We start from the raw sequence: 23540 nt of genomic DNA on the forward strand, positions 1-23540 counted from the left end.
GTCTACATTTTCTTTCAAGTTATGGATTTCTGGTCTTACACTGTTAAGTTTAAGGTTGCAGCATTTCCTGACAGAGTTTTACTCTGAAACTGAGTTTTCAGTTTCAGATTCATTAAGTGAAACTAACTGAGCTTTAATAAATGGAATCATACCCTTTGAGTGTACTCTTCAGCAGTTTAAAAAATATAATATATGGAAAGAAAATGCATATGCTTTCAGAAAAATAAAAACTCCACTGTTATTCAAATAAGATGACAATCATTGTAATTTTATTTTACAACAAATGGAATTATGTCCCAGTTGCAAAAAAAAAAAAAAAAATAGTAATGTTAATATACACTACTGGTCTCTTTTATTAAACAGTATTAAAATGTTTCTTTGGACAGAAATTTAAAATTTTCAACTATCTTTTTTAACCCCCATAATACCTAGCCCCCAAAATGAAATAAAAAATAAGCATACTTCTCCATACTCGCACACTTTTCCTATACCTTGTATAGGTTATTTAATGGCAGCTTTTCCTGTAAAATGAGATCATCAGATACTCAAGTAAAATCCTACCTTATGATTGTAGTGAGCCCTCCACTTTATTCCTTTTCTCTCCTTTAAATTCAAACTAAGTATTTCAAAAGCAAGGCCACTGTAGCTTTACAAATAGGACTTGCTCACTCCTGAGAACATTTTCAAGTAAATCCCTACTTTTCAAATAGTTTAAGAGATTCTGCTTATAGTACAAAGCATCTTCTCCACACTTTTTCAAAACAAAAAATCCTCACATTTATGAGAACAAGATAAAAGAGTAAATCCTAATTTTTACCTATAAAATAAGTCAATTAATAGCAAAGTTAGAAATGACTCTAGATTTCCTAGTTTCCTTCCCAAGTTTCATCTAGAAAGATAACAGTTTAAAAAATAAGAGCTTAAAAAAAAATCCTGAAGATATAATTTCAAAAAGAAAAACGCAGCCACATCTTGTCGTCTTCTGTAGGTTAGAGGTAGTAAAGACGATTTGACAGTGACAGATTTGGTTCTCTATGAATACTCTGGCCAACAAGGAAAGCCAGTTTGTGGGCATACTGGCAAGGAGCAGGAACACGAATGACACCCTTTAGTGGAAGAAAACAAAAAGGTTCTATTACTTTAAAAGTAACTTCTCTAACTTATAAATCTCAGTATTAACAGTAAAAGCCTTTGAAAACACAGCAATTCCATTTTGAAAAGTGAATCTCACTGATGTGGCTAAATATCAATTAATAAAAAATACTTACTGGCCAGTTATAATAGACATGACACAGCTTGTAAGTTAACCTCTGTATGTGGTCTGGCTTCAGGCCACTGCTGTCATAGATGACATTATAATGTGTGGGAGAAACACTACCACTTCTCACTGCCTGGCTCACGATAAAAAAATCATACCTGGAATTACATAAGAAAAAAACCACATGGGTATGAGGCTTATCTTTTTCAAAGCTAAAGTTAAGATGATTCAAGTTTCTTACAGTGGAAGGATCCTGTATACTAATGTAACGTAATCTTTTCAAAACGTGTGCTTCCTTGAATTCAGAGCTTGCTATTCATGAACTGTTTTGGAATGCTTGTGTGTGAAAGAGGTTTAAGATACCACTTTTTTGTATTTTAAATACCTATCATTGATGCCTAAGGGCATTAACAAATGTTTGACCTGGCTGCTAATTTTGACAGTGCACGCTGTACAACAGGCCTGTTTCCACTCCACATCTGAGGGAGACAGCTGAGCGGGAACAGGCTCTAGGATCAAGAACCAAGTAGTGCAAACATAAAGGAATAGATGTCAGGTTTTTTTTTTTTTTTTTTTGGGGGGGGGGGAAGGGTACCAATTAAGTATCCATTCAGAGATGCTGTAATCCAGCCTGATAAAGATATTAAGAAATTTATTATGTCCCTTTAAAACGAGACAAATTATAAAATCAGAATTGATCTACAACAGATTATTGTAATCTAGAAAAATGAGGCTTTCAGAAACATTAAATGATGTGCCCAAAAGAACAGCGAAATCGTAACCGAGCTAGAATCAAAACCTTAGTTCCCTCCCAACTTAAGCACCTTATTATTCAAAGTAGACTTCTCCAAGTATTTGAGTAGACTAGCAGTTATTAAGTTTTAAAGAACATTGAGTAAAAAGTAATCACGTTTTTTGATACTTTAAAATCCAACTTCCATTTTACTCAAATTGTTTTAAAAAGTTGTCTTCAGGTCAATGTTATACCTAAGCTTTGGTTGTCAGAGTAGCAGTAATGTTAGAAAGTATCATGAGGTCATTCTGAATGGTTAAAGAGAGTCTACAGGAAATGAAACTGTCAATTATCTTAGCCATTTTGTCCTCCCTCAGTGATTTTCCCCAATAGGTTAGAACCCTTCTGACAACTATTACCTGCCTGAGAAAAAGACACAATCTAAGAAAGTGAATCTTTAAATAAATATTTCGATATGCTGTCAGCTAACAGGACTAAGTGGATCTAAAATCTGTATTATCATTTGTCTACATAAATTTAAGTATAATTCGGAGAAGGCAATGGCACCCCACTCCAGTACTCTTGCCTGGAAAATTCCATGGACAGAGGAGCCTGGTAGGCTGCAGTCCATGGGGTCGCAAGGAGTCAGACACGACAGAGCGTCTTCACTTTCACTTTTCCCTTTCATGCATTGGAGAAGGAAATGGCGACCCACTCCATGTTCTTGCCTGGAGAATCCCAGGGACGGCGGAGCCTGGTGGGCTGCCATCTGTGGGGTCGCACAGAGTCGGACACAACTGACGCGACTTAGCAGCAGGAGCAATGCCTCATTTACCTGCGTTTCATACAGGAGAAGTGCTACACATTTAAACTTTGCCCCTTAGGCTGACACTTTACCTTGATTAAAGCTGCCCTTTTTAAAAGGCCCCACAAATTTATGTATAAAAACAGAAACTCTCCTATTCACTCTCATGAGGAGGGTGTTACCGTGGACTGACCAATGACTTGCCATAAGGAACGTGACTTAGTGCACTGTACACCAACCCCCACAAAATGGAACTTGAGGAACCCAGTTTCATGACTTTGCAGTTGAACTGTCGTGTGCTGAGCGCACGACCGACCGTGTGCCCCTGAGTGTTCTGGCCAGCTTTCTCACAGCAGAGTGCAGCTCACAGGTACACAGTGTTCACTCATGCGTGCTGAGTCGCTCAGTCATGTCTGACTGTAACCCATGGACTGTGGCCTGCCAGGCTCCTCTGACCATGCTGTTTTCCAGGCAAGAATACTGAGTGGGTTGCCATTTTCCACTCCCGGGGATCTCCCTGACCCAGAGAGCAAACCCATCTCTCTTGCATATCCTGCATTGGCAGGTGGATTTTTACCCCTGTGCCACCTGTGCCACCCTAGTGTTTACTCAGAAGTCACTTTTCTCATCTGCAACTGTGTCTTTAGATGGAATTTTCTAACCTGTGGATAACCAAGTACATTATGGATCTAAACATTTTGATTGGAAAATAAGAATCTATGGATGAGGTTACATATGTTTAAAAAAAAAATGCCACAGCAATCTACAGCAGCAGTTCTTCAACTCTGTATGTATAACGAAGGCCATAAATGATAACCCTATTCCCCCAGAGAGAAACTGCACAGAAACCTGTGCTCACCATGTCAGACACTAAGTTCATACATCATAGGCATTATTAGGGCAAACTAATGAAAAGCATTAGTATTTATAAGAAATAAAGTATAAGAACTAAAAAGTAAATATGGTAAAAGATAATAAAGCATAGAGGTTATGCTAAAAGACAAAGCAAAAACCAATCTTCACCTAATACAGAACTTACCATTCTGGTCTTGTAACCTCTACATCAATAACTGTTCCAGGAAGTGGATTCTGAAGTCTTCCTCCAGACTGAGCAAAAAATCTGGCGTTGACACGTTTCTTCACCACAATTACCGTTAGTCTTGGGCTTTAAGATGGTGATGAACGTAACTACATTTAGTCAGTCATACTTTCAGGGCATTGAATCATTCATACATTCATACACTCCATTAAAAAAGAAATGCATCTCCCTCTTGGGTATATTATTTATCGAAGTTGTGAAGGAAGATTCCACAACTTGTAAGGACCTGGAGTTAGGACCAGGAATAAACTTTGAGTAGAAAATAAAATGGCAAGGTTATGTAGTTTTTTAATTATTAAACCGAGCATATAACATACCCAGCACACTAAAATGTTAAACCCAGCATGTCTTTAAAGTTCACAGTCTGAGACCCTTTTCAGTGGACATTTCCTCCTACGTGGAAAGTAAGTGTACTCAGTTGTGTCTGACTCTGAGGCCCCAAGGACTGTCGCCGGACAGGCTCCTCTGTCCATGGGATTCTCCAGGCGAGAATGCTGGAACAGGGCGCCATTTCCTACTCCAGCGGACCTTCCCCACCCAGGGATCAAACCCATGTCTCTTGCAGCAGCAGGCAGATTCTCTACCACTAGCAAGCACCACCTGGGAAGCCCGTGGAAAGTAAAATCTTTGACAAGTAAGCTAATTTGAGTAGTCTCGAAATCTAATCTGCTTTTCAAAATGACTGGTTGACTGCTTTTCAAAATGACTGGTATCAGGGGATCTCTGTGTCCGTTTGTCTCTCACACTCGCTCACTCCTCAGCTTATCCTCAGCAATACGAGAACATTCTCTGTCACCCTCTCCCTTCCCAACCCCATTCACGTGGCTTCTTTCCTATGTCAAGACTACTCCTCTCCCCTAGTGAGCTTTCAGCTCTGTGTCACATTAGATTCACTGCCTCTAACAAGCTTCTTGGCTCTCCTGAGGACAGCCTTTAAACTGGCAGGTCGTACTGAGCTTGAATACCCTTTCCAACCATCTCTTAAAGGTTCATTTCAAATTCATTGTCTGATACAATCACACTGTATACACATGTGCACTTGGGAATAAATGCATTAGAACATATTAAGCACTTAGTGCTATCATATAATAAGCATTTGATAAAAATTATGATTTTCAATACCTCAACTTTCCTCTGCTCTTTTTCTAGCTACAAAATTAGTTCCTTAAGAGCACAAATATACTTTATTCTAACAACTGGAAAGCAGAGGACCTCACATGCAGTATGGACCTGCCTGGTAATGTTTGACTTAGGTAGGTAGTTTACAGTATACTGTCTAGACTGATGGTCCAGAAGATTCCAAATTGGGAACTTCCACTCATTGCTAAACCTAACCTGTGCTGCTTCATGGTAGCAGTAAGCAAATATACCAGGGGTAGGAAGATGATTTTACTTCAGTAAACAGAGGACATTTTTAGAAATATCACTATTTCCACATGTAAAGCCACTGCTGCCCAGCAACAAGAGATCTGCATATTACAAAGCCACCGTCTCAGGAACCAAAAGACAAAGTAGATTTTAGTCCTGGGACATCTCAAGAAATGATTCTGCAAATGTGGTGACGGAAAGAAAGTCACAAGTATGTTGAAGTGACTTTTTGATTTGTTCTGAACCAAACATCCTAAATCAGCTAATCCATGACACATCTTTATAAAAAGCTAATTATCAACACTTCAATTCAAAAACAAATATTTATAACAAACAAATAAGATAACAGCAAATGTTAAAATCCAAACTCCATTTCTTAAAAGTAAGGGGTAATTCTTAGATATCATTTTACTTTATATGCAACTCTAAACTTTTTTTAGATGAAGTGCCTACTATATATTGAGAGCATACTGGGTATTTTATGAAGTACACTGAACATTCTGGCATTTCTTTCAGCAGCCTTGGTGAGGTGCATCCCGTTTCACAGATGAAGGCTAAGCTGGGATCAACCTAAACTGATTGGAAGACATATTGTCTTGATCACTAATTTCTGCAGCCCCCAAATAACAGCACAATTGACGATGTGAAATCTACCGCATGCAATGGTCTGTTATGTACCAGCACAGGCAATCAATTTAAATCCTCCTTCCCTGCAACTTTCCTTTTTCTAAGGAAGAAAACAAATTAAAACTTACAAAACTTTACAAAGTAGAACAAAATACCAATGAAAAATATAAGCATTAAGAATTTTAAGAGGATAGGAAAGAACATTAACATTCATTTACAAAATATTTTAAAATGCTATTCGCATTTTAATCTGAAACTCAGTTACTTCAAAAGAGATAAAAACATCCCTAACTTGCTCTGAAAACTTACTGGCATAATGATCACATTTTAAGAAACGTTTAACACTTAGAGGGGTTCTTTCAGAATTCGGCCAAAAAAGACTTGGAAGCGCCCTTCAATTTAGCTAGAAATTAAGTCCTTAATGCTCATCCCATGGGCCACATAAATCACATGGAGCCCAGATACTGTCAAACGACTTTCAAGACCCTCGTTTTCTATAATGATAACAAATGCTGCTGAAAAGGTTTGGCAGAAATAATCAGTCTTTAAATATCCATGAAGCAGAAGCAGAAATTAAGAAGAGGTGACAAGAATACACAAAAGAGCTGTACAAAAAGCTCTTAATGACCCAGATAACCATGATGATGTAGTCACTCACCTAGAGCCAGACATCTTGGAGTGTGAAGTGAACTGGGCCTTAGGAAGCATTACTGTGAACAAAGCTCATGGAGGTGATGGAATCCCAGAGCTAGTTCAGTCCTACAAGATGATGCTGTGAAAGTGCTCCACTCAATATGCCAGCAAATTTGAAAAACTCAGCAGTGACCACGGGACTGGAAAAGGTCAGTTTTCATTCCAATCCCAAAGAAAGGCAGTAACAAAGAATATTCAAATTACCATACAACTGCACTCATTTCACATGTTAGCAAGATTATGCTCAAAATTCTTCAAGCTAGGCTTCAACAGTACACGAACTGAGAACTTCCAGATGTACAAGCTGGATTTAGAAAAGGTAGAGGAACCAGAGATCAAACTGGATCCAGAGATCCTCTGGCTTAAAGAAAAAGCAAGGGAATTAAAAAAAAAAAAAAAAATCTACTTCTGCTTCATTGACTATGCAAAAACCTCTGACTGTGTGGATCAAAACAAACTGTGGAATAGTCTTAAAGATATGGGAATACAAACGACCCAATCAAAAAATGGGCCAAAGAACTAAATAGACATTTCTCCAAAAAAGACATACAGATGGCTAACAAACACATGAAAAGATGCTCAACATCACTCATTATCAGAGAAATGCAAATCAAAACCACTATGAGGTACCATTTCACACCAGTCAGAATGGCTGCGATCCAAAAGTCTACAAATAATAAATGCTGGAGAGGGTGTGGAGAAAAGGGAACCCTCTTACACTGTTGGTGGGAATGCAAACTAGTACAGCCACTATGGAGAACAGTGTGGAGATTCCTTAAAAAACTGGAAATAGAACTGCCTTATGATCCAGCAACCCCACTGCTGGGCATACACACTGAGGAAACCAGAAGGGAAAGAGACACGTGTACCCCAATGTTCATTGCAGCACTGTTTATAATAGCCAAGACATGGAAGCAACCTAGATGTCCATCAGCAGATGAATGGATAAGCAAGCTGTGGTACATATACACAATGGAGTATTACTCAGCCATTAAAAAGAATACATTTGAATCAGTTCTAATGAGGTGGATGAAACTGGAGCCTATTATACAGAGTGAAGTAAGCCAGAAGGAAAAACATAAATACAGTATTCTAACGCATATATATGGAATTTAGAAAGATGGTAACAATAACCCTGTGTACGAGACAGCAAAAGAGACACTGATGTATAGAACAGTCTTATGGACTCTGTGGGAGAGGGAGAGGGTGGGAAGATTTGGGAGAATGACATTGTAACATGTAAAATATCATGTAAGAAACGAGTTGCCAGTCCAGGTTCGATCCACGATACTGGATGCTTGGGGCTGGTGCACTGGGACGACCCAGAGGGATGGTATGGGGAGGGAGGAGGGAGGAGGGTTCAGGATGGGGAACACATGTATACCTGTGGTGGATTCATTTTGATATTTGTCAAAACTAATACAATTATGTAAAGTTTAAAAATAAAATAAAATTAAAAAAAAAAAAAAAAAAGATATGGGAATACCAGACTACCTTACCTACCTCCTGATAAACCTGTATGCAGGTCAAGAAGCAAGAGTTAGAACTGGACATGGAAAAACAGACTGGTTCCAAATTGGGAAAGAGTACATCAAGGCTGTATATTGTTCACCCTGCTTATTTAACTTCTACGCAGTTTACATCAGGAGAAATACTGCGCTGGATGATTCCCAAGCTGGAATTTGATTTTCGGGAGAAATACAAACAACCTCAGATATGTAGATGACACCACTTTAATGGTATAAAGTGAAGAGGAACTGAAGAGTCTTTAGGTGAAGGTGAAAGAGAGTGAAAAAATCCGGCTTAAAATTCAACATTCAAAAAATAAAGATCATAGAATCCACTCCCATCACTTCATGGCAAAAAGATGGGGAAAAAGTGGAAATAGTGTCAGATTTTATTTTCTTGGGCTCTAAAATCACTGTGGATGGTGACTACAGTCACAAAACTAAGTCGCTTGCTCCTTGGAAGAAAAGCTATGACAAACCTAGAAAGCATATTAAAAAGCAGAGACATTACTTTGCTGACAAAGGTCCATATATTCAAAGTTGTGGTTTTTCCAGTAGTCATGTATGGATGTGAGAGTTGGATCATAAAGGCTGAGTGCCAAAGAATTGATGCTTTCAAACAGTGGTGCTGGAGAAGATTCTTGAGAATCCCATGGACAGCAAGGAGATCAAGTCAGTCAATCCAAGGAAATCAACCCTGAATATTCTTTGGAAGGACTGGTGCTGAAGGTGAAGCTCCAATACTCCAGCCACTTGATTCGAAGAGCCAACTTATTGGAAATGACCCTGATGCTGGGAAAGACTGAGGGCAAGAAGAGAAGGGGGTGACAGAGAATGAGATGGTTGGATGGCATCATCAACTCAACTGACATGAATGTGAGTAAACTCTAGGATATAGCCAAAGACAGGGAAGCCTGGTGTGCCACAGTCCAGAGGGTCACAAAGCGTCAGACATGATCTAGCAACTGAACAATATGCATGAGCAAGCACATACAAACATACCTCCTGGATATTCTAAGCATCTTTAAAAATCAGCTCCACAAAATATATTATGCACTAAGCCCTTAATATACAACAGTCCCTGATCTCAACTTACTTACAATATGAGAAAGAAAACAGCACAAAATTAAACAATGTAACTTATTAGAACAGCTATCTTGAGATGGCATGCAGTTTACTGCCAGAGAGAACCAACAAATGATCTTGGTAGGAGAGCAAAGCAAAAACTAATGTAGGTTTCAAAGGAGAGCCTGAGTAGTATTCAGTTATGAGTACAGCTCCCCTTGGCTGCGCAGACCACCTCAAAGGACAGAGGTTAACAGTCTCCTCCTAGGACACCAAACACATGCCAATCATCTACCCATCAAAAACCAGTCCAATTGAGTTCAAAGAAATTAAACAAGTATTTGTTGTACAAGGAGGTAGAGAAAGAGTATGTTAAGACTATCTGGAAGATTTATTTCAACCAATGCTGTGGACGCCTATGGCTGCATTGGGATAATCAGACCCTCATACTTCAAGGCTGTAAGAGAGAAAAGTGGCAGCGGCTGGTCAGTGAAGGTGTTGCCATGTGTCATTCCTTGAGGGAACTTCCACTCTACATTTCTAGCCTCTCCTCTACAAAACAGTCTCCATGAGACACCCACCCCCCAACCCCTTCCATTACCTCAAGTCCTATTGCGCCTATAAGGTTAGGTTCTCACTTACCTTTCCACCTTGTGACGTTATTTTCAAAGATGCAAAATGCAATTTTATACAAAGGAAACGCTTTACATGTCATGTGCTTACTTGTAACCTCTACCAACAGATTTCAGGCAATCCAAAAACTGTGGTACTTCATAGTTCACCAGTGTTTTAAGCTGACCGTCTCCTACGCCATCCCGATACACAATAATTCGACTAGGCATGTATTCATTGCAGCTATTCCAAGCCCTTAGAGCAGCTGAAAGAAAGCCAGGAAAGTTTTAAATACATTAACACACAACAAAAAATATGTGCTTCTACCAAACTCCAGGCACAGTTTTTTTTTGTTTTCCCAGAAGCACAGCTTTAAGATAACTTCTTGAAGACTGGAGTTTGGAGGCCAGACTGGAACACAGCAGGCGACTTACCTTGTAAGCAGACCTTAAGCCCATCTACTAGTTCTTGTCCTCTGTCTTGAAACACACAGCGAGAGAACCAGCTATTCGGAGAAAAAATGACTGAGGTGAGAACACAACCATACAGAACTGTTTCACTTTTGAATTCTTCTATATCTATGCAATTTATTATCTTTAACTTCCTTGATGAAATCTTAAACGGAGTTAAGATACAGGAAATCCCTCATAGACATTTTTTTTTTCTCATTATAAATCAATTCCAGCACCGAGGAGGAAATAAAATCTAAGTTGTAATAGCCAGATATGCCTCCTAGGTTTACACGTCAATATATACAGAAGCATACTAATACTATACTCCTGGTAAAAGACGCTCTTCTCAAAGATAAAATACCTTGAAATACGCCCAAGTATCAGTAATGCCCACAAATCAATGCTTCAATTCTCATTCTTCCTATTCTTGGCAATTCTATCAGTTCTAAGAAAAGCACTGAAAAGTAATTTCACTACGTTGATACGCAAGTGACTGGGTAAACTTGAGTGGGTTTTCCAAGATAAAATTAACATGGAAACTTGAGATTACATTCAAAGTAATAAATTTATTAAAGAAGCTTTTAGAGATTGTCACATTTAAGGAGATGCATCCTCTCACCAAATACAAATAATAAAATAACCTAAAATGTAGTCTGACCACTACAGATTAAGGGCCAGTGAAGGATATTAAAAATGGTTAGAGTAGCTAATAACTGGTTTCTTTCCTAACTATTTGATTGGATCTAATGTAAAAGAAACCAAGTTAAAAAATTAACACAATTCTGGTACTCCCCAGACACTAGCCCCTGCACTCATGTCCTGTTTGCCTATGTTCAGCACTTAATCTACGGCTATCAAAGCCCACTTACCGAGTCATCCCTTCATTGATGCTTGCCACAAATCCTGCAATTGACCTCCGTCCAGCTGTGGTATCATGGTAACAATCAATGCCAACTATCATCGCTAGCTTCAGCTTTAACAAGAACATCGTAATTTTAGATACAATGGAATGCCAATACAATAAAAATACATTTTTTTAAATAACAAAATTTATATCTACAAGTTAAATCAAACTTACAGGCATATCAACCCTCCAAAGCTCTCCTCCCATCTTGCAGTTCATCTGCAGCGCAATCTTTGTAGCAATGGCCATGACAGTCTGTTGTTTGCCTAAGGTTCGGGCCACCACACACTGACTTGGAGTAGGGCAATCTGTACATAAGTATTTTTTAATAGCATCATATTTGTCTTTCCGATTACTTGATAACAGACAAACAACCTAAAAACAAACAAAATATCCTCATCACAAAGAATTAGGAAACTGATAATTAAATTCAAAGAAGAGAGGAAACTAAACCCACCTGTGATTCATAAACACACAAACACCTGTGATTCGTTTACTGATATTAATACTTTACTCTCCATCTCTGCCACGGTGCTAGTAAGTATGACATTAACATTTATATAATGTTCACTGAGAGTAACTGGGTGCTCAGTCATGTCCAACTCTTTGCAACCCTTTGGATTGTAGCCCGCCAGGATCCTCTGTCCATGGGATTTTTCAGGCAACAATATACTGGAGTGGGTTGCCGTTTCCTCCTCCAGGGGATCTTCCTGTGCCCCTTGTGTCTCTTGCACTGCAGGCAGGTTCTTTACCGCGGAGCCATCAGGGACGCCCATAATGCTCATTACATTCAACTAATATATACTAAGAACGAAACCAAGTTAAGCAAACAATTTAAAACCGAGTATCATTAAAACTTGAGAAGTTAGTTAAATATGGTCTGTTACCAGCTTGGAATAATTTAGGAGTAGGGAATAGGGCAAAATAAGTTAGTGATAACTTACAGGTGGACAAATAAAAGCTTTTCTAAAATGCTTACAATTTTCATTTACTCATGCCTTACCTAGAATCACGGCTTTTAAACTCTCAAAGCTCTGGCTTGGGAGTATGATCAAACTATGAAATTTCCTAGAAGTTCATGGGCAATTCTGGGGAAACTGAAATGACTGATCTAAACAGACGCCTGTCCCAAATGGGGGTTAGTCAAAGGATACACATTTCCAGTTAGAAAGTAAGTTTTGAGAATCTAGTGTATATAGCACGGCGATCACAATTATATATACATTATATACTTGAAAGCTGCAGAGTGGATCTTAAAGGTTATCACCACATATACAAAGAAGAACTGCAATTACCTGAGATGATGGAGATATTAACTAACGTGCTAGGGTCATCATTTCACAATATATCAAATCATCACACTGTGCATTTTAAACTCACACAATGTTAAATGTCAATTACATCATAAAAAGGCTGGAAAATTAACCAAGCAACTAAGCCACCTATATTTGCCCAAATTCTGAGGATTCAAGTTCTGGAGCTGAATCCAACACTAACTTACTGCTATATTCCCCAATTTATAGTCCCAGATTCTTATTTTTCTTGCCATAGCCCCCAGTAAAATAATTTTCCTACCCTTGGTATCTCTATTATTCAAGACAACCTAATAGCACTCTGCCTGTGGCATAGGAGACAAAGGACTAAAAGGAATCCATTAGAAGAAACCAACTCATTTCTTAGGTTTAAAGCAATTCAGGTGTATTGTTTTTCATTAAATGTGTCTTTGCCACCTTATTAATTATACTAAGTGTAACTACAAATATACTAATTATACCACATGTGCTGAACAAGTACTGATTTCTACTCTTGTGCCTTTTCTCCTCCCCACTCCCTCCCTGAAATTTTCTAGAATTAGAGCATTTGAGTCTGGGTAAATTTAAGATGGCTTTGTTTTCTTCCATCCCTTCCTTACCGTTTGCAGTACACAAGCTCCTAAGCGCACAACTAAAGCCAGCATAACTGAGCTACCGTAGGAAGGTAAAATATGTGTCTTGTGACTTGTTTGGGAACCTAATTATAACATTTTTAACACTGAGCTCAAGTTCCAAGGTTTACCAACGCCCAATTTACAACAACTGATTCCAGGTCAGCTGCCTACATATCAACTAGCTACTTACTATCTGGGTATCTGACGTAACCTTTTGCTGTAAGACTCTTAAATAGGCTTCAGTTCTATCATCCACTTCAATCCTAGAATGGAAATACGTAATTCAACATTCAGAAAAAGTTAACCAAAAAAATGTACTATGTGTTAAAAGGTTCCCACAGATTGTAACACAAGCAACATTTCTGGGTGAAATAACGAAATAGAACACCAGGAGAAGCCATGTAGTCAAAAGGATTTCTCACACACCCAACAGCAATTGTTTGAGAAACAGTCCTTTTTTTGTCTCACTCATTCTTAGCAACTCGAACACATTTCTGTGTCCACCCTACAAGGGACTTTATCAGATCTTTAAATTAAGATAATTTAATGTTTTTAATAGTTTTTAACAGTTTGAGTTCCCACCTTCCAAATGACTATGAGTCAATTTTCAGAGTAGAAATGACTTGATAAACTTACATTATTGCTTTTTTCATTTGTATGCCCATGGCTGGTGTAACTTTAAATAGATTTTGTATCAACGAATTGGCTGCTTCATAATTTCTTCGAGTATAGATCAACAACCAGTTATCTAGTGGCTTAACACTAATTAATGGTGCACCTCTTGTTTCTTTTGACCAATCTGCAAATTGTGGATTGTAATCAAACTAGAAGAAAGTTCAGAGACATTGTAAGTTCTCAGGGATAAAGCCAAAAATTCTTCAATAATTCTACCATGGCATAGTGCAAATCTCAAAGTACTACTTTTAAATTTGACCTGCAGTCATAGACAAATGCTCTAAGTGAGGAAGAAGAAAAATGTATTCAAAGGATTACAGCAATTTTATTTAAAATACACTCTTATTAACAGCTGCCACTCAAGTGCTCACCTGCCTGTTACAGTATCTTAAGCTGTGGCCTTTTTTAAAAATCTTTTATAAAATCTTACAAGGATAGGTGCTGTTTACCTTATGATAAAGATATAAAAAACAAGGCCTTGAAAGTTAAGTGACTTTATGACTGAGGTGTCAGATACTGAAGGCAAGCTATGAAAACATCTGACAGTAAGGCAGAAAGCTAACACATAACTCAGTACCTATATCTATCACAGAGGGAAAAGCCTGCTTTTTACATGTCCTACCCACCTCCCGAACAACTCTTATACAAGAATATATATTTACTACAAAGGATAATAAAGCAATAGTAATTAAAATATTAAGCTACATGATTAGGTTGTTATCCACAGAACATTTCGAAAACAGAAGAGCACAGCTTTTTATAAAGGGATTTTTAAATTTTGGTACTTGTAGTGTTTCAATTACACAAAAACATATTTTAGAATACTTGCTTTCTTTTTCTGAAGAGAAGATATAAAAGATATCACAATATTTCATATATACATATATATATATATCCATGTATGTGTTTATGTGTGCAAATATATATATCCCTAACAAACAAATGGTCCAGGCAAAAATGAAGCTAAATAAACGGGGAGTTTTCCATGTAAAAGTTCACTGTAGTGGCAGACAAAATATCAACCCAATTAGATACTTAAGAGACTTCTACTATATCTCACTTTAAAAAATTAAGGTTACTTAAAAAATTAAGCCACCTTTTATCTCAGTCTCACAGATGGTTTTGAAGACAAGCTACAGGCTTTGCCTTCTTGAGTGTTCCCACATTTCCTCCTCCTGTATTCAGATCGGTGGACAAAGAGAGGATGTGGGTCAGGGAAAAGAGGAAAGGACTGCACTGGCATGGAATTCGTGCTTGCTTTATTGTGAATGTGAACCGAACCTGATTTCACTGACAACTTTTAAGAACTGCCTTACTGTTTTTCCACCTTGATGAATCTTTTCTGCTTGCAAAATTCTTCCTGAGAAGGACAGTAAGTTGGAGTCAAAGCTCAAACCCCAGTCTCGAAGCTCCCTCTGCACATTATCATCTCTGTAAATTTAACATATTGCTTTTCACTAAATGTAAGGAAACAGCAAAAACTAATATATACAAGCAAATAGAGACCCACTGCAACCTATAACAAATGTCAATGTTTCTTTCAGGATTGAAATACTGGTGAGAATGCTAGGAAACACAGAAATGTTTTTCTCTTATTATGTCATGTTTCCCTTCACAATATCCTTTCATTTAAAATTCTGATGCCCAAACTATCTCCTCCTCAAAGTAAACACAACGCTGTAACAACTTCACTTTCTATTTTATTCTCTTTTTCTAACAGAATTAGAAATACCATGGTTTAACTTAACGTGAAAGTTGCTCAGTCATGTCTGACTCTTTACAACCCCATGTACAGTCCGTGGAATTCTCCAGGCCAGAATACTGGAGTGCATAGCCATTCCCTTCTCCAGGGGATCTTCCCAACCCAGGAATTGAACCCAAGTCTCCCACATTGCAGGCAGATTCTTTACCAGCTAAGCCACAAGGGAAGTCTAAGAATACTGGAGTGGGTAGCCTATCCCTTCTCCAGCAGATCTTCCCGACCCAGGAATTGAACCCAGATCTGCACTGCAGGTGATTCTTTACCAACTGAGCTAATTATTTCCTGACAAATAGTAGCCTCACTCAGAAACATGAAGAACCCACCCTGAATACCGCAAATACAAATAAAAAACAAAATTAGTTTCTGTCATTCCCCTGAGAAAGTCACTCCTCCAAACCCACATACAATAAAGAACTGAAAACATACCCCGTAAAGCACAGATGACTTACTTATGAATATAATCAATCAGTCTTCCTACTTCACGCTGCCTTTGCTCTGGAGTCAGTCTTGTATGAACAGCCAAGTCTTTCATCACATTAAAATCATTACGCATTTTATCAGTTAAACCTTTAAACAGAATAAAACTATACAGTTAAAGAAACAAGAATCGGGCCTAACTATATGGAATGTAGGGTGGTGATGAGTAAAGAACTCCCAGGAGACAAACCAGTTTTAAGGGTCGGGTTGGTGGCAGGGAGGATGAGTGCGGAAAAGGAATGTTTAATGGCTTCTAGAACTGAAGGGGAACCACGCAGTGGCTTCACCAATAAAGACAAGTCAGCATACCTGTGAGGTAGCAGAGCTCAGGGATGAGCATGGCTGGGCCTGGTAATGTGCCGCCAGGGCCTCTCCTTCTCTTAGGCTGACTGACCAAAACTGGCTGTTTCAAGTCAGTGATTTCTTGGTTATATTGCTATTTAAGGGAAGACAGATATCGCTGTTCACAGTAAATGCCTTTAGTAACATGTTAATGGACAAAAAAGTTTCACTTTTTAAAACTAAGCATATATGCTAATAGCAAGGCTAGTATCTGTTTCCAAGTAAAACATACTGTCTTTCTGGTCCTACTAAAATAGGTTGTGATTTATAGACTCATCTTTTCTCCTAAAAACTTAAATGGTCAAGGATGGTAAGGCTCTAAGTTTTGACTTTTTGCTACATTTCTATTTACTTCATTTTTTTGACTTCTTGGTTCAGACACAGTAGTCTGTGTAACTCCAGGTCTTCACAACAGCGTAATTCCTCTAAAACTACTCATAGTAAGGATGAGCTCATGAAAGAAGTCTCACACTAAGAATAAAGGGGGGAGGGAAAATGTGTACACTCTATGGAACAGTGTTAATTAGGGAAAGTTGAAAGTTTACTTTGCAGTTGAATTTCAACTGAGCAGTATTAAGGTTCCCCATCTTAAGACTGCCCACATGTAATCACTGTCTAAGATTAGATTTACAATATGTAAAGAGACCAAACATGCTGATGTCTAGGATCTAACATGTGTGAGACAGGTCTCTGGCCTCCAGGTCAGCCCTACAATTCCAGACCATAGCAGACCTCTTGCATTCCCTTCACTAGAGAGTGCTTCTAGAAGACCTCTCTATCATTTCCTGTATCCTCTCCTAGCATCGTTATCCTGGTTAATTTAGCTCTAACTTTATTCTCAAATAAAATCACATCTGCAGTAAGTATGCAGGACAGTAGTGCCGTCACAGCCATTCCATGAGTGCTGCTCTCTCCAGAAGACGGGTCCACCTGCCCCTCCTTCTTCCTGCATACAGCCAAGGTGCTGGCCACCTACATCATCAAGTAAGAGACCGTGAATTTTAGCTTGCACTGACTGTCCTACACTCAACTGTTTACCAATCATCCAGGCAAAAAAAATTCGAAGTAGAACATGCATATGTGACCTCTGCTCCACTTCTCTGTATTATTTATTTTATCATACTATTTTTATTAGGGGTCTATTAACAGTCACCCTGCTTACACATCATTCACTTGGGTATACACACAGGTAGAACGGTGGTAGTGATTTCAGAAGTATTCCTATTTCTCTATTTCACCAAACGGCCTTAAAACGCATAATTCTTAATTACAGAGCTGTGGGATTTCCCTCTTCTATATTCTTAGTGCGTAAAAGAAAGCCTGTCAGTTCTTTTAACACTTTCCCCTACATCTGAAGAACCAGCACTTTCATTTCTGTTTAATATTAGATTTTTAAGTTATTGACCATGATCTTTCCTTCCAAAGGCCCTTATCTCCTACCCTGAGTACTTCCTAGATATTCTCTTCAATGTATAGTATCTAAGCCATCACTTATTACTAAAACTGAATTTCCACTACGAAGTTTTAAGAATGCCTTATTTCTTTCACATATTTCAAGTCCACCCAACTGTTAGCATATTATATCTGAAGTCTTTGCACAGACTGGAGATCACCTGAAGAGTAAATATATAGCAACTGGGGACCTGAGGCAGAACCCTGAAGTATGTCAACATTTAATAGGATGTTCACTTCAATTGTGGAAGAACAAGCAGGCATGCAAGATTCGGTACTAGTCAGAGAAGGGGAGAATTTTCCTTGATCTTGCTTCAGGTTTAAATCAACTTTCAACTGTATCCTCTCTGTATTTGCTGCTGATGTATACCAACTCTACCCATCCCTGATCGTGCTTATTCAAATGAACTACAGAAAAATGCCAGAACTCGTTTGTCACAGTAACCTCTGACACTCAGAAGAATCTAGGTCAAACACAGTTCAAGTCTACAAGGAATTTTCAGAGGTTAAAAACAGCAGTAGGGAAATCAAGCTGAGATGACCCTTGGCCTGTTTTCATTTTGCCAGAGTAAGACCAGTTCTTAATGCAACTTCTTAGGGCATCATTTCCCTCCAGAGTGGCATCTAATCTTCTCATTCACAGGAGAGCAGCTGAAGATCAGGCAGCAACAGATTTTTCAGCAAAAAGACATTTCAAAGATCACCAGTCAGATGAATACTTTTGGCATAATATATATATAAACACACACACACACACAATAGTTCATTTATTCTACTTTTTAGAAAAAACATAATCTACAGAAAATAGAAAAAAGTTATATAAAATTTAGCACTTCAAAGACAAGCTTTAAATTTTAACTGATGTGTTTTCCTGCACTTCTGACAGAGCACATCAAATGGGAAGTGACTTCTAAGAATTTAGGAGGCAGATCTGCTCATCTCTGACCACTACAACAATGTCTGATGCCTTCCTATAGAAACATTTTATTTTCTTCTAGTCAGTAGCTGTTCTGTTAGGTTGGTATAAAAGTAACTTCAGTTTTACACTGTTGCACTTTACCATTTGATATTGGAATTCATTCTTAAATAAATGTGGTTATACCTCATTTTAATGTACATTTCTTGCTAATGACTTATTACTTGCTGCTTATATTTATTTCAGACTATAGAAATGTTACACAAAAAGCAAATTCAAGCAATATTTTTTTTAGTTCAAAATGTATCATAAAGCAGCAGAGACAACTTACAACATTAACAATACATTTGGCCCAGGAACTGCTAACAAATGTATACTGCAGAAGTTTTACGAAAGACACAAGAGACTTGAAGATGAGGAGAGCAGTGGCCGGGCATCGGAATCGACAATGACCAACTGAGAGCATCACTGAACCTGATCCTCTTATAGTTATACTAGACGCTGCTGAAGAACTCAACGTCGACCATTCTGTGGTCATTCTGCATTTGAAGCAAACTGGAAAGGTGAAAAGTTCCACAAATGGGTGCCTCACAAGCCGACCACAAACCAAAAAACTAGTTTTGAATTGTCTTATTCTATGCAACAATATCAAAAGTGGATTTTATACAACTGGCGACAACCAGCTCAGTGGTTAGACCGAGAAGCAGCTCCAAAGCACTTCGCAAAGACAAACTTGCGCCAAAAAAACCTTTTTCTGGTCGTCTGATGCTCATTTGATCCACTACAGTTTTCTGAATCCCGGTGAAAACATTACATATGAGAGGTATGCTCAGCAAATTGATGAGATGCACCGAAAACTGCAAGCCTGCAGCCAGTATTAGCCAACAAAACAGGCCCACTTCCCCACAACAATGCCTAGCCTCACACCACATAATCAACGCTTCAGAAGCTCAAACAACTGGGCTACAGGGTTTTGCCTCATCGGCCGTATCCACCTGACCTCGAGCCGACTGACTACTACCTTTTCAAGCATCTTGACAACTTTCTATTGGCAAAATGCTTCCACAACCAGCAGAAGGCAGCAAATGCTTTCCAAGAGTTCATCTAATCCCGAAGCACAGATTTTTACACTATAGGAATAAACAAACTTATTTCTCATTGGCAAAAATGTGTTGATTGGAATACTGCCTATTTTGGTTAATAAAGATGTGTTGGAGCTTAGTTATGAAAGACTAGAGATCTCTTCAAGAAAATTAGAGATACCAAGGGACCATTTCATGCAAAGATGGGCTCAATAAAGGACAGAAACAGTGTGGACCTAATAGAAGCAGAAGAGATTAAGAAGAGGTGGCAAGAATACACAGAAGAACTGTACAAAAAAGATCTTACTGACCCAGATAACCACGATACTGTGATCACTCACCGAGAGCAAGATATCCTGGAGTGCAAAGTCAAATAGGCCTGAAGAAGCATCACTTTGAATAAAGCTAGTGGAGATGATGGAATTCCAGCTGAGCTATTTCAAATCCTAAAAGATGATACTGTTAAAGTGCTACACTCAATATGCTAGCAAATTTGGAAAACTCAGCAGTGGCCACAGGATTGGAAAAGGTCAGTTTTCATTCCAATCCTAAAGAAAGGCAATGCCAAAGAATGTTTAAATTACCGCCAAATTGGACTCATCTTCCACCCTAGCAAAGTAATGCTCAAAATTCTCCAAATTAGGTTTCAACAGTACATGAACCAAGAACTTTCAGATGTACAAGTTGGATTTAGAAAAGGAAGAACCAGAGATCAAACTGCCAACATCCACTGGATCATTGAAAAAGTAAGAGAATTCCAGAAAAACATCTACTTCTGCTTCCTTGACACTAAAGCCTTTGACTGTGTGGCTCACAAACAAACTGGAAAATTCTGAAAAACATGGGAATACCAGACCACCTGACCTGCCTCCTGAGAAATCCATATGCAGGTTAAGAAGCAATGGTTAAAACTGGACATGGAACAACGGACTGGTTCCAAATTGGGAAAGGAGTATGTCAAGGCTGTATATTGTCACCATGCATATGCAGAGTACATCATGCGAAATGCTGGGCTAGATGAAGCATAAGCTGGAATCAAGATTGCCAAGAGAAATACCGATAAGCTCAGATATGCAGATGACACCACCCTTATATCAGAAAGCAAAGAGGAACTAAAGAGCCTCTTGATGAAAGTGAAAGAGGAGAGTGAAAAAGTTGGCTTAAAACTCAACATTCAGAAAACGAAGATCATGGCATCCAGTCCCATCACTTCATGGCAAAGAGATGGGGAAACAATGGACACAGCGACAGACTTTATTTTCTTGGGCTCCAAAATCACTGCAGATGGTGACTGCAGCCATGAAATTAAAAGGCGCTTGCTCCTTGGAAGAAAACCTATGATCAACTAGATAGCTTATTAAAAAGCAGAGACATTACTGACAAAGGTCTATTCAGTCAAAGCCATGGTTTTTCCAATAGTCATGTATGGATGTGAGAGATGGACCATAAACAAAGTTGAGTGCCAAAGAATTAATGCTTTTGAACTGTGCTGTTGGAGAAGACTCTTGAGAGTCCCTTGGACAGTAAGGAGATCAAACCAGTCAATCCTACAGGAAATCAGTCCTGAACATTCATTGGAAAGACTGATGCTGAAGTTCCAGTACTTTGGCCACCTGATGCAAAGAACTGACTCACTGGAAAAGACCCTGGTGCTGGGAAAGATTGAAGGCAGGAGGGGAAGGGGACAACAGAGAATAAGATGGTTGAATGGCATCACCAACTTGATGGACACGAGTTTGAGCAAGCTCCAGGAGTTGGTGATGGACAGGAAAGCCTGGTGTGTTGCAGTCCATGGGGTCCCAAAGAGTTGGACATGACTGAGCAACTGAACTGAACTGATGATGACTTGAAATTCATGGTCCGAAGCCACAATTACTTTTGTACAAACTTAATGTTATTTGTCTCTGGTGTCTTTTTCAATTTAGTGATCACTGTGCCAAAAGCTAGAATCATCTTTTATAAACTGGTGCTGAAGATCAACCACTGAACTTACTATCTAACCTTCATGTAACAAGTCTGTCTGAATTCTGTCAACATGTTAGACAAAGGTTAAGAGTTAACCCATTTGCAGATTTATCACAACTGATGCTAAGGGTTCAAAGATCTTGAGCTGCCATTGGCAGATGAAGTTTTTGAAAAAGTGCTAGTTACAGAATCAGACAGTATGGTAAGCTGTTAACTTGTGTTTTTTATCATCTATTATCTTATTTGTCCTCTACATGGTTAGGTTCAAATGTAATCCTGAATCTGCTTCAGAAAAAGAACCAGGAAAGAGCACATCTCACTTGCTAATGAGCTAACTATGCTGTGACTGGGTTGATAAACATATTTATATACAGCTATAAGAGCCACTTGTTCCATATGTATTAGAAAATTCATTAGCTATTAGAAAATTCTACTGAAGGTATTTCAGATTTCTCCTAAGGTCTAAGCAATTCACATTAAAAAGATAAAAATCAATATTAATGTCTTACCTTCCTGTAGTACTCTAAGAAACTGACTTCAGAGCCATCTGCTTTCTTAAAGGTACTCTTTGGATTCTGGTCCCAGTCAATATCATCTACTCTGTATGTTTTGTTGTTATACCTATGACCAGTTGAGATTTGTCAATATTTGATTAAAACATGTAGAAATGTTATTAAAAAGAAAAAACTAGGTAACATACACTTTCTAGAAAATAAAATTTCAAATCATTTGGTAATGTGCAATAGTATAGAAAGAACAAGGAAACAAATTTCTTAAAAGCTGTGAAGCCTGGTGTGCTGCAGTCTATGGGGTTACAGAGTTGGACATGACTGAGCAACTGAACTGAACTGATGCAAGAGAGATGGGGATGTAACTAAATTAATATTAGAAAATAAAATTATAACTAAAAAGGATAGAAATAATTGGATATTTCTCCTTTTCAGATGAGTATATTCCCCCCGATCTTTTAACTCTTAAGGGAGGTTGTAAGTTTCCCTCCCATTTCTGTGCACTCTCACCTCTCAATCTTAAACCCTACTTCCCAACTAACATTTTAGGGCTAGAAAGCCCAAACATCTTAAGACTTGTAAAATTAGTTTACATTCTTAAAAGTCTTACTTGGTGAGAACAATTAAACCAATCAGTTCCTTAGACACTTGTTCTTGAAATTTGTGTTCTTCGGTTTGATGAAACAAGTTGAACATGAAATCTAGAACAGTTTCACTTCGAAGAACTTTATGACTGACATCAGTGCACAGCATGATGTTATTTTCATACTGAAGAATAGAAGTAGTGAAGCCAGGCCAAATCACCAATCTGTCAAATGGAATGAAAACCATGAAGTAAATCCTATGAATATCCCAGTATGCTTTGTATGTAACAAGTTGTTTTTTACCTTTATTAGCTAGGTCAAAAGGATAAGTCTTTCACTAAATTTACTTATTTTTATCTTTTCCAGATAAATACTGATCTTTTTAAGATCTCCAACAATGAATGTTATTTTATAATAACATTATAATTTCCATTTTAAATTAATACACTAACTTTACTAAAATTTTATATTGATCTAAAAACTTGAAAAGTCTAATTGAAAATATCTACAATTATTATAAATAAACCTAAACCATTTGTGTGTACATCCTGATACACTACAGTAACTTTTGAAGCAATCATAATTAGGTGATAAGTTTTTGTGATGAGTTTATGTGATGAGCAAATATGTGTATGTATGGATGTGTAAGCATGTACAGATTTGAGAGATAGACCATAAAGAAAGCTGAGCGCTGAAGAACTGATGCTTTTGAACTGTGGTATTGG

The 23540-nt window shown here is 38.1% G+C and overlaps 1 protein-coding gene across 3 annotated transcripts in view; it reads right to left on the reverse strand.

Annotated features, from left to right (window-relative positions):
- Positions 1–247: 247 nt before the first annotated feature.
- Positions 248–23540, reverse strand: part of PIWIL1 (piwi like RNA-mediated gene silencing 1) — a 38341-nt gene continuing 15048 nt past the window's right edge. For 2 of the 3 annotated variants that reach the window (XM_059876107.1, XM_024977378.2), the window contains exons 9-22: positions 22842–23039; positions 22232–22343; positions 16275–16401; positions 15938–16055; positions 15043–15157; positions 13688–13875; positions 13242–13314; positions 11299–11499; positions 11090–11193; positions 10203–10273; positions 9880–10033; positions 3836–3961; positions 1269–1416; positions 248–1106 (exon numbers count right to left, since the gene is read on the reverse strand). In XM_059876107.1, the coding sequence (XP_059732090.1) occupies positions 990–1106; positions 1269–1416; positions 3836–3961; positions 9880–10033; positions 10203–10273; positions 11090–11193; positions 11299–11499; positions 13242–13314; positions 13688–13875; positions 15043–15157; positions 15938–16055; positions 16275–16401; positions 22232–22343; positions 22842–23039 (1852 nt within the window). In that variant the 3' untranslated portion in view covers positions 248–989. 3 annotated transcript variants of the gene reach the window in all.

This window comes from Bos taurus, chromosome 17 (assembly GCF_002263795.3).
Source record: "Bos taurus isolate L1 Dominette 01449 registration number 42190680 breed Hereford chromosome 17, ARS-UCD2.0, whole genome shotgun sequence".
NCBI lineage: Eukaryota > Metazoa > Chordata > Mammalia > Artiodactyla > Bovidae > Bos > Bos taurus.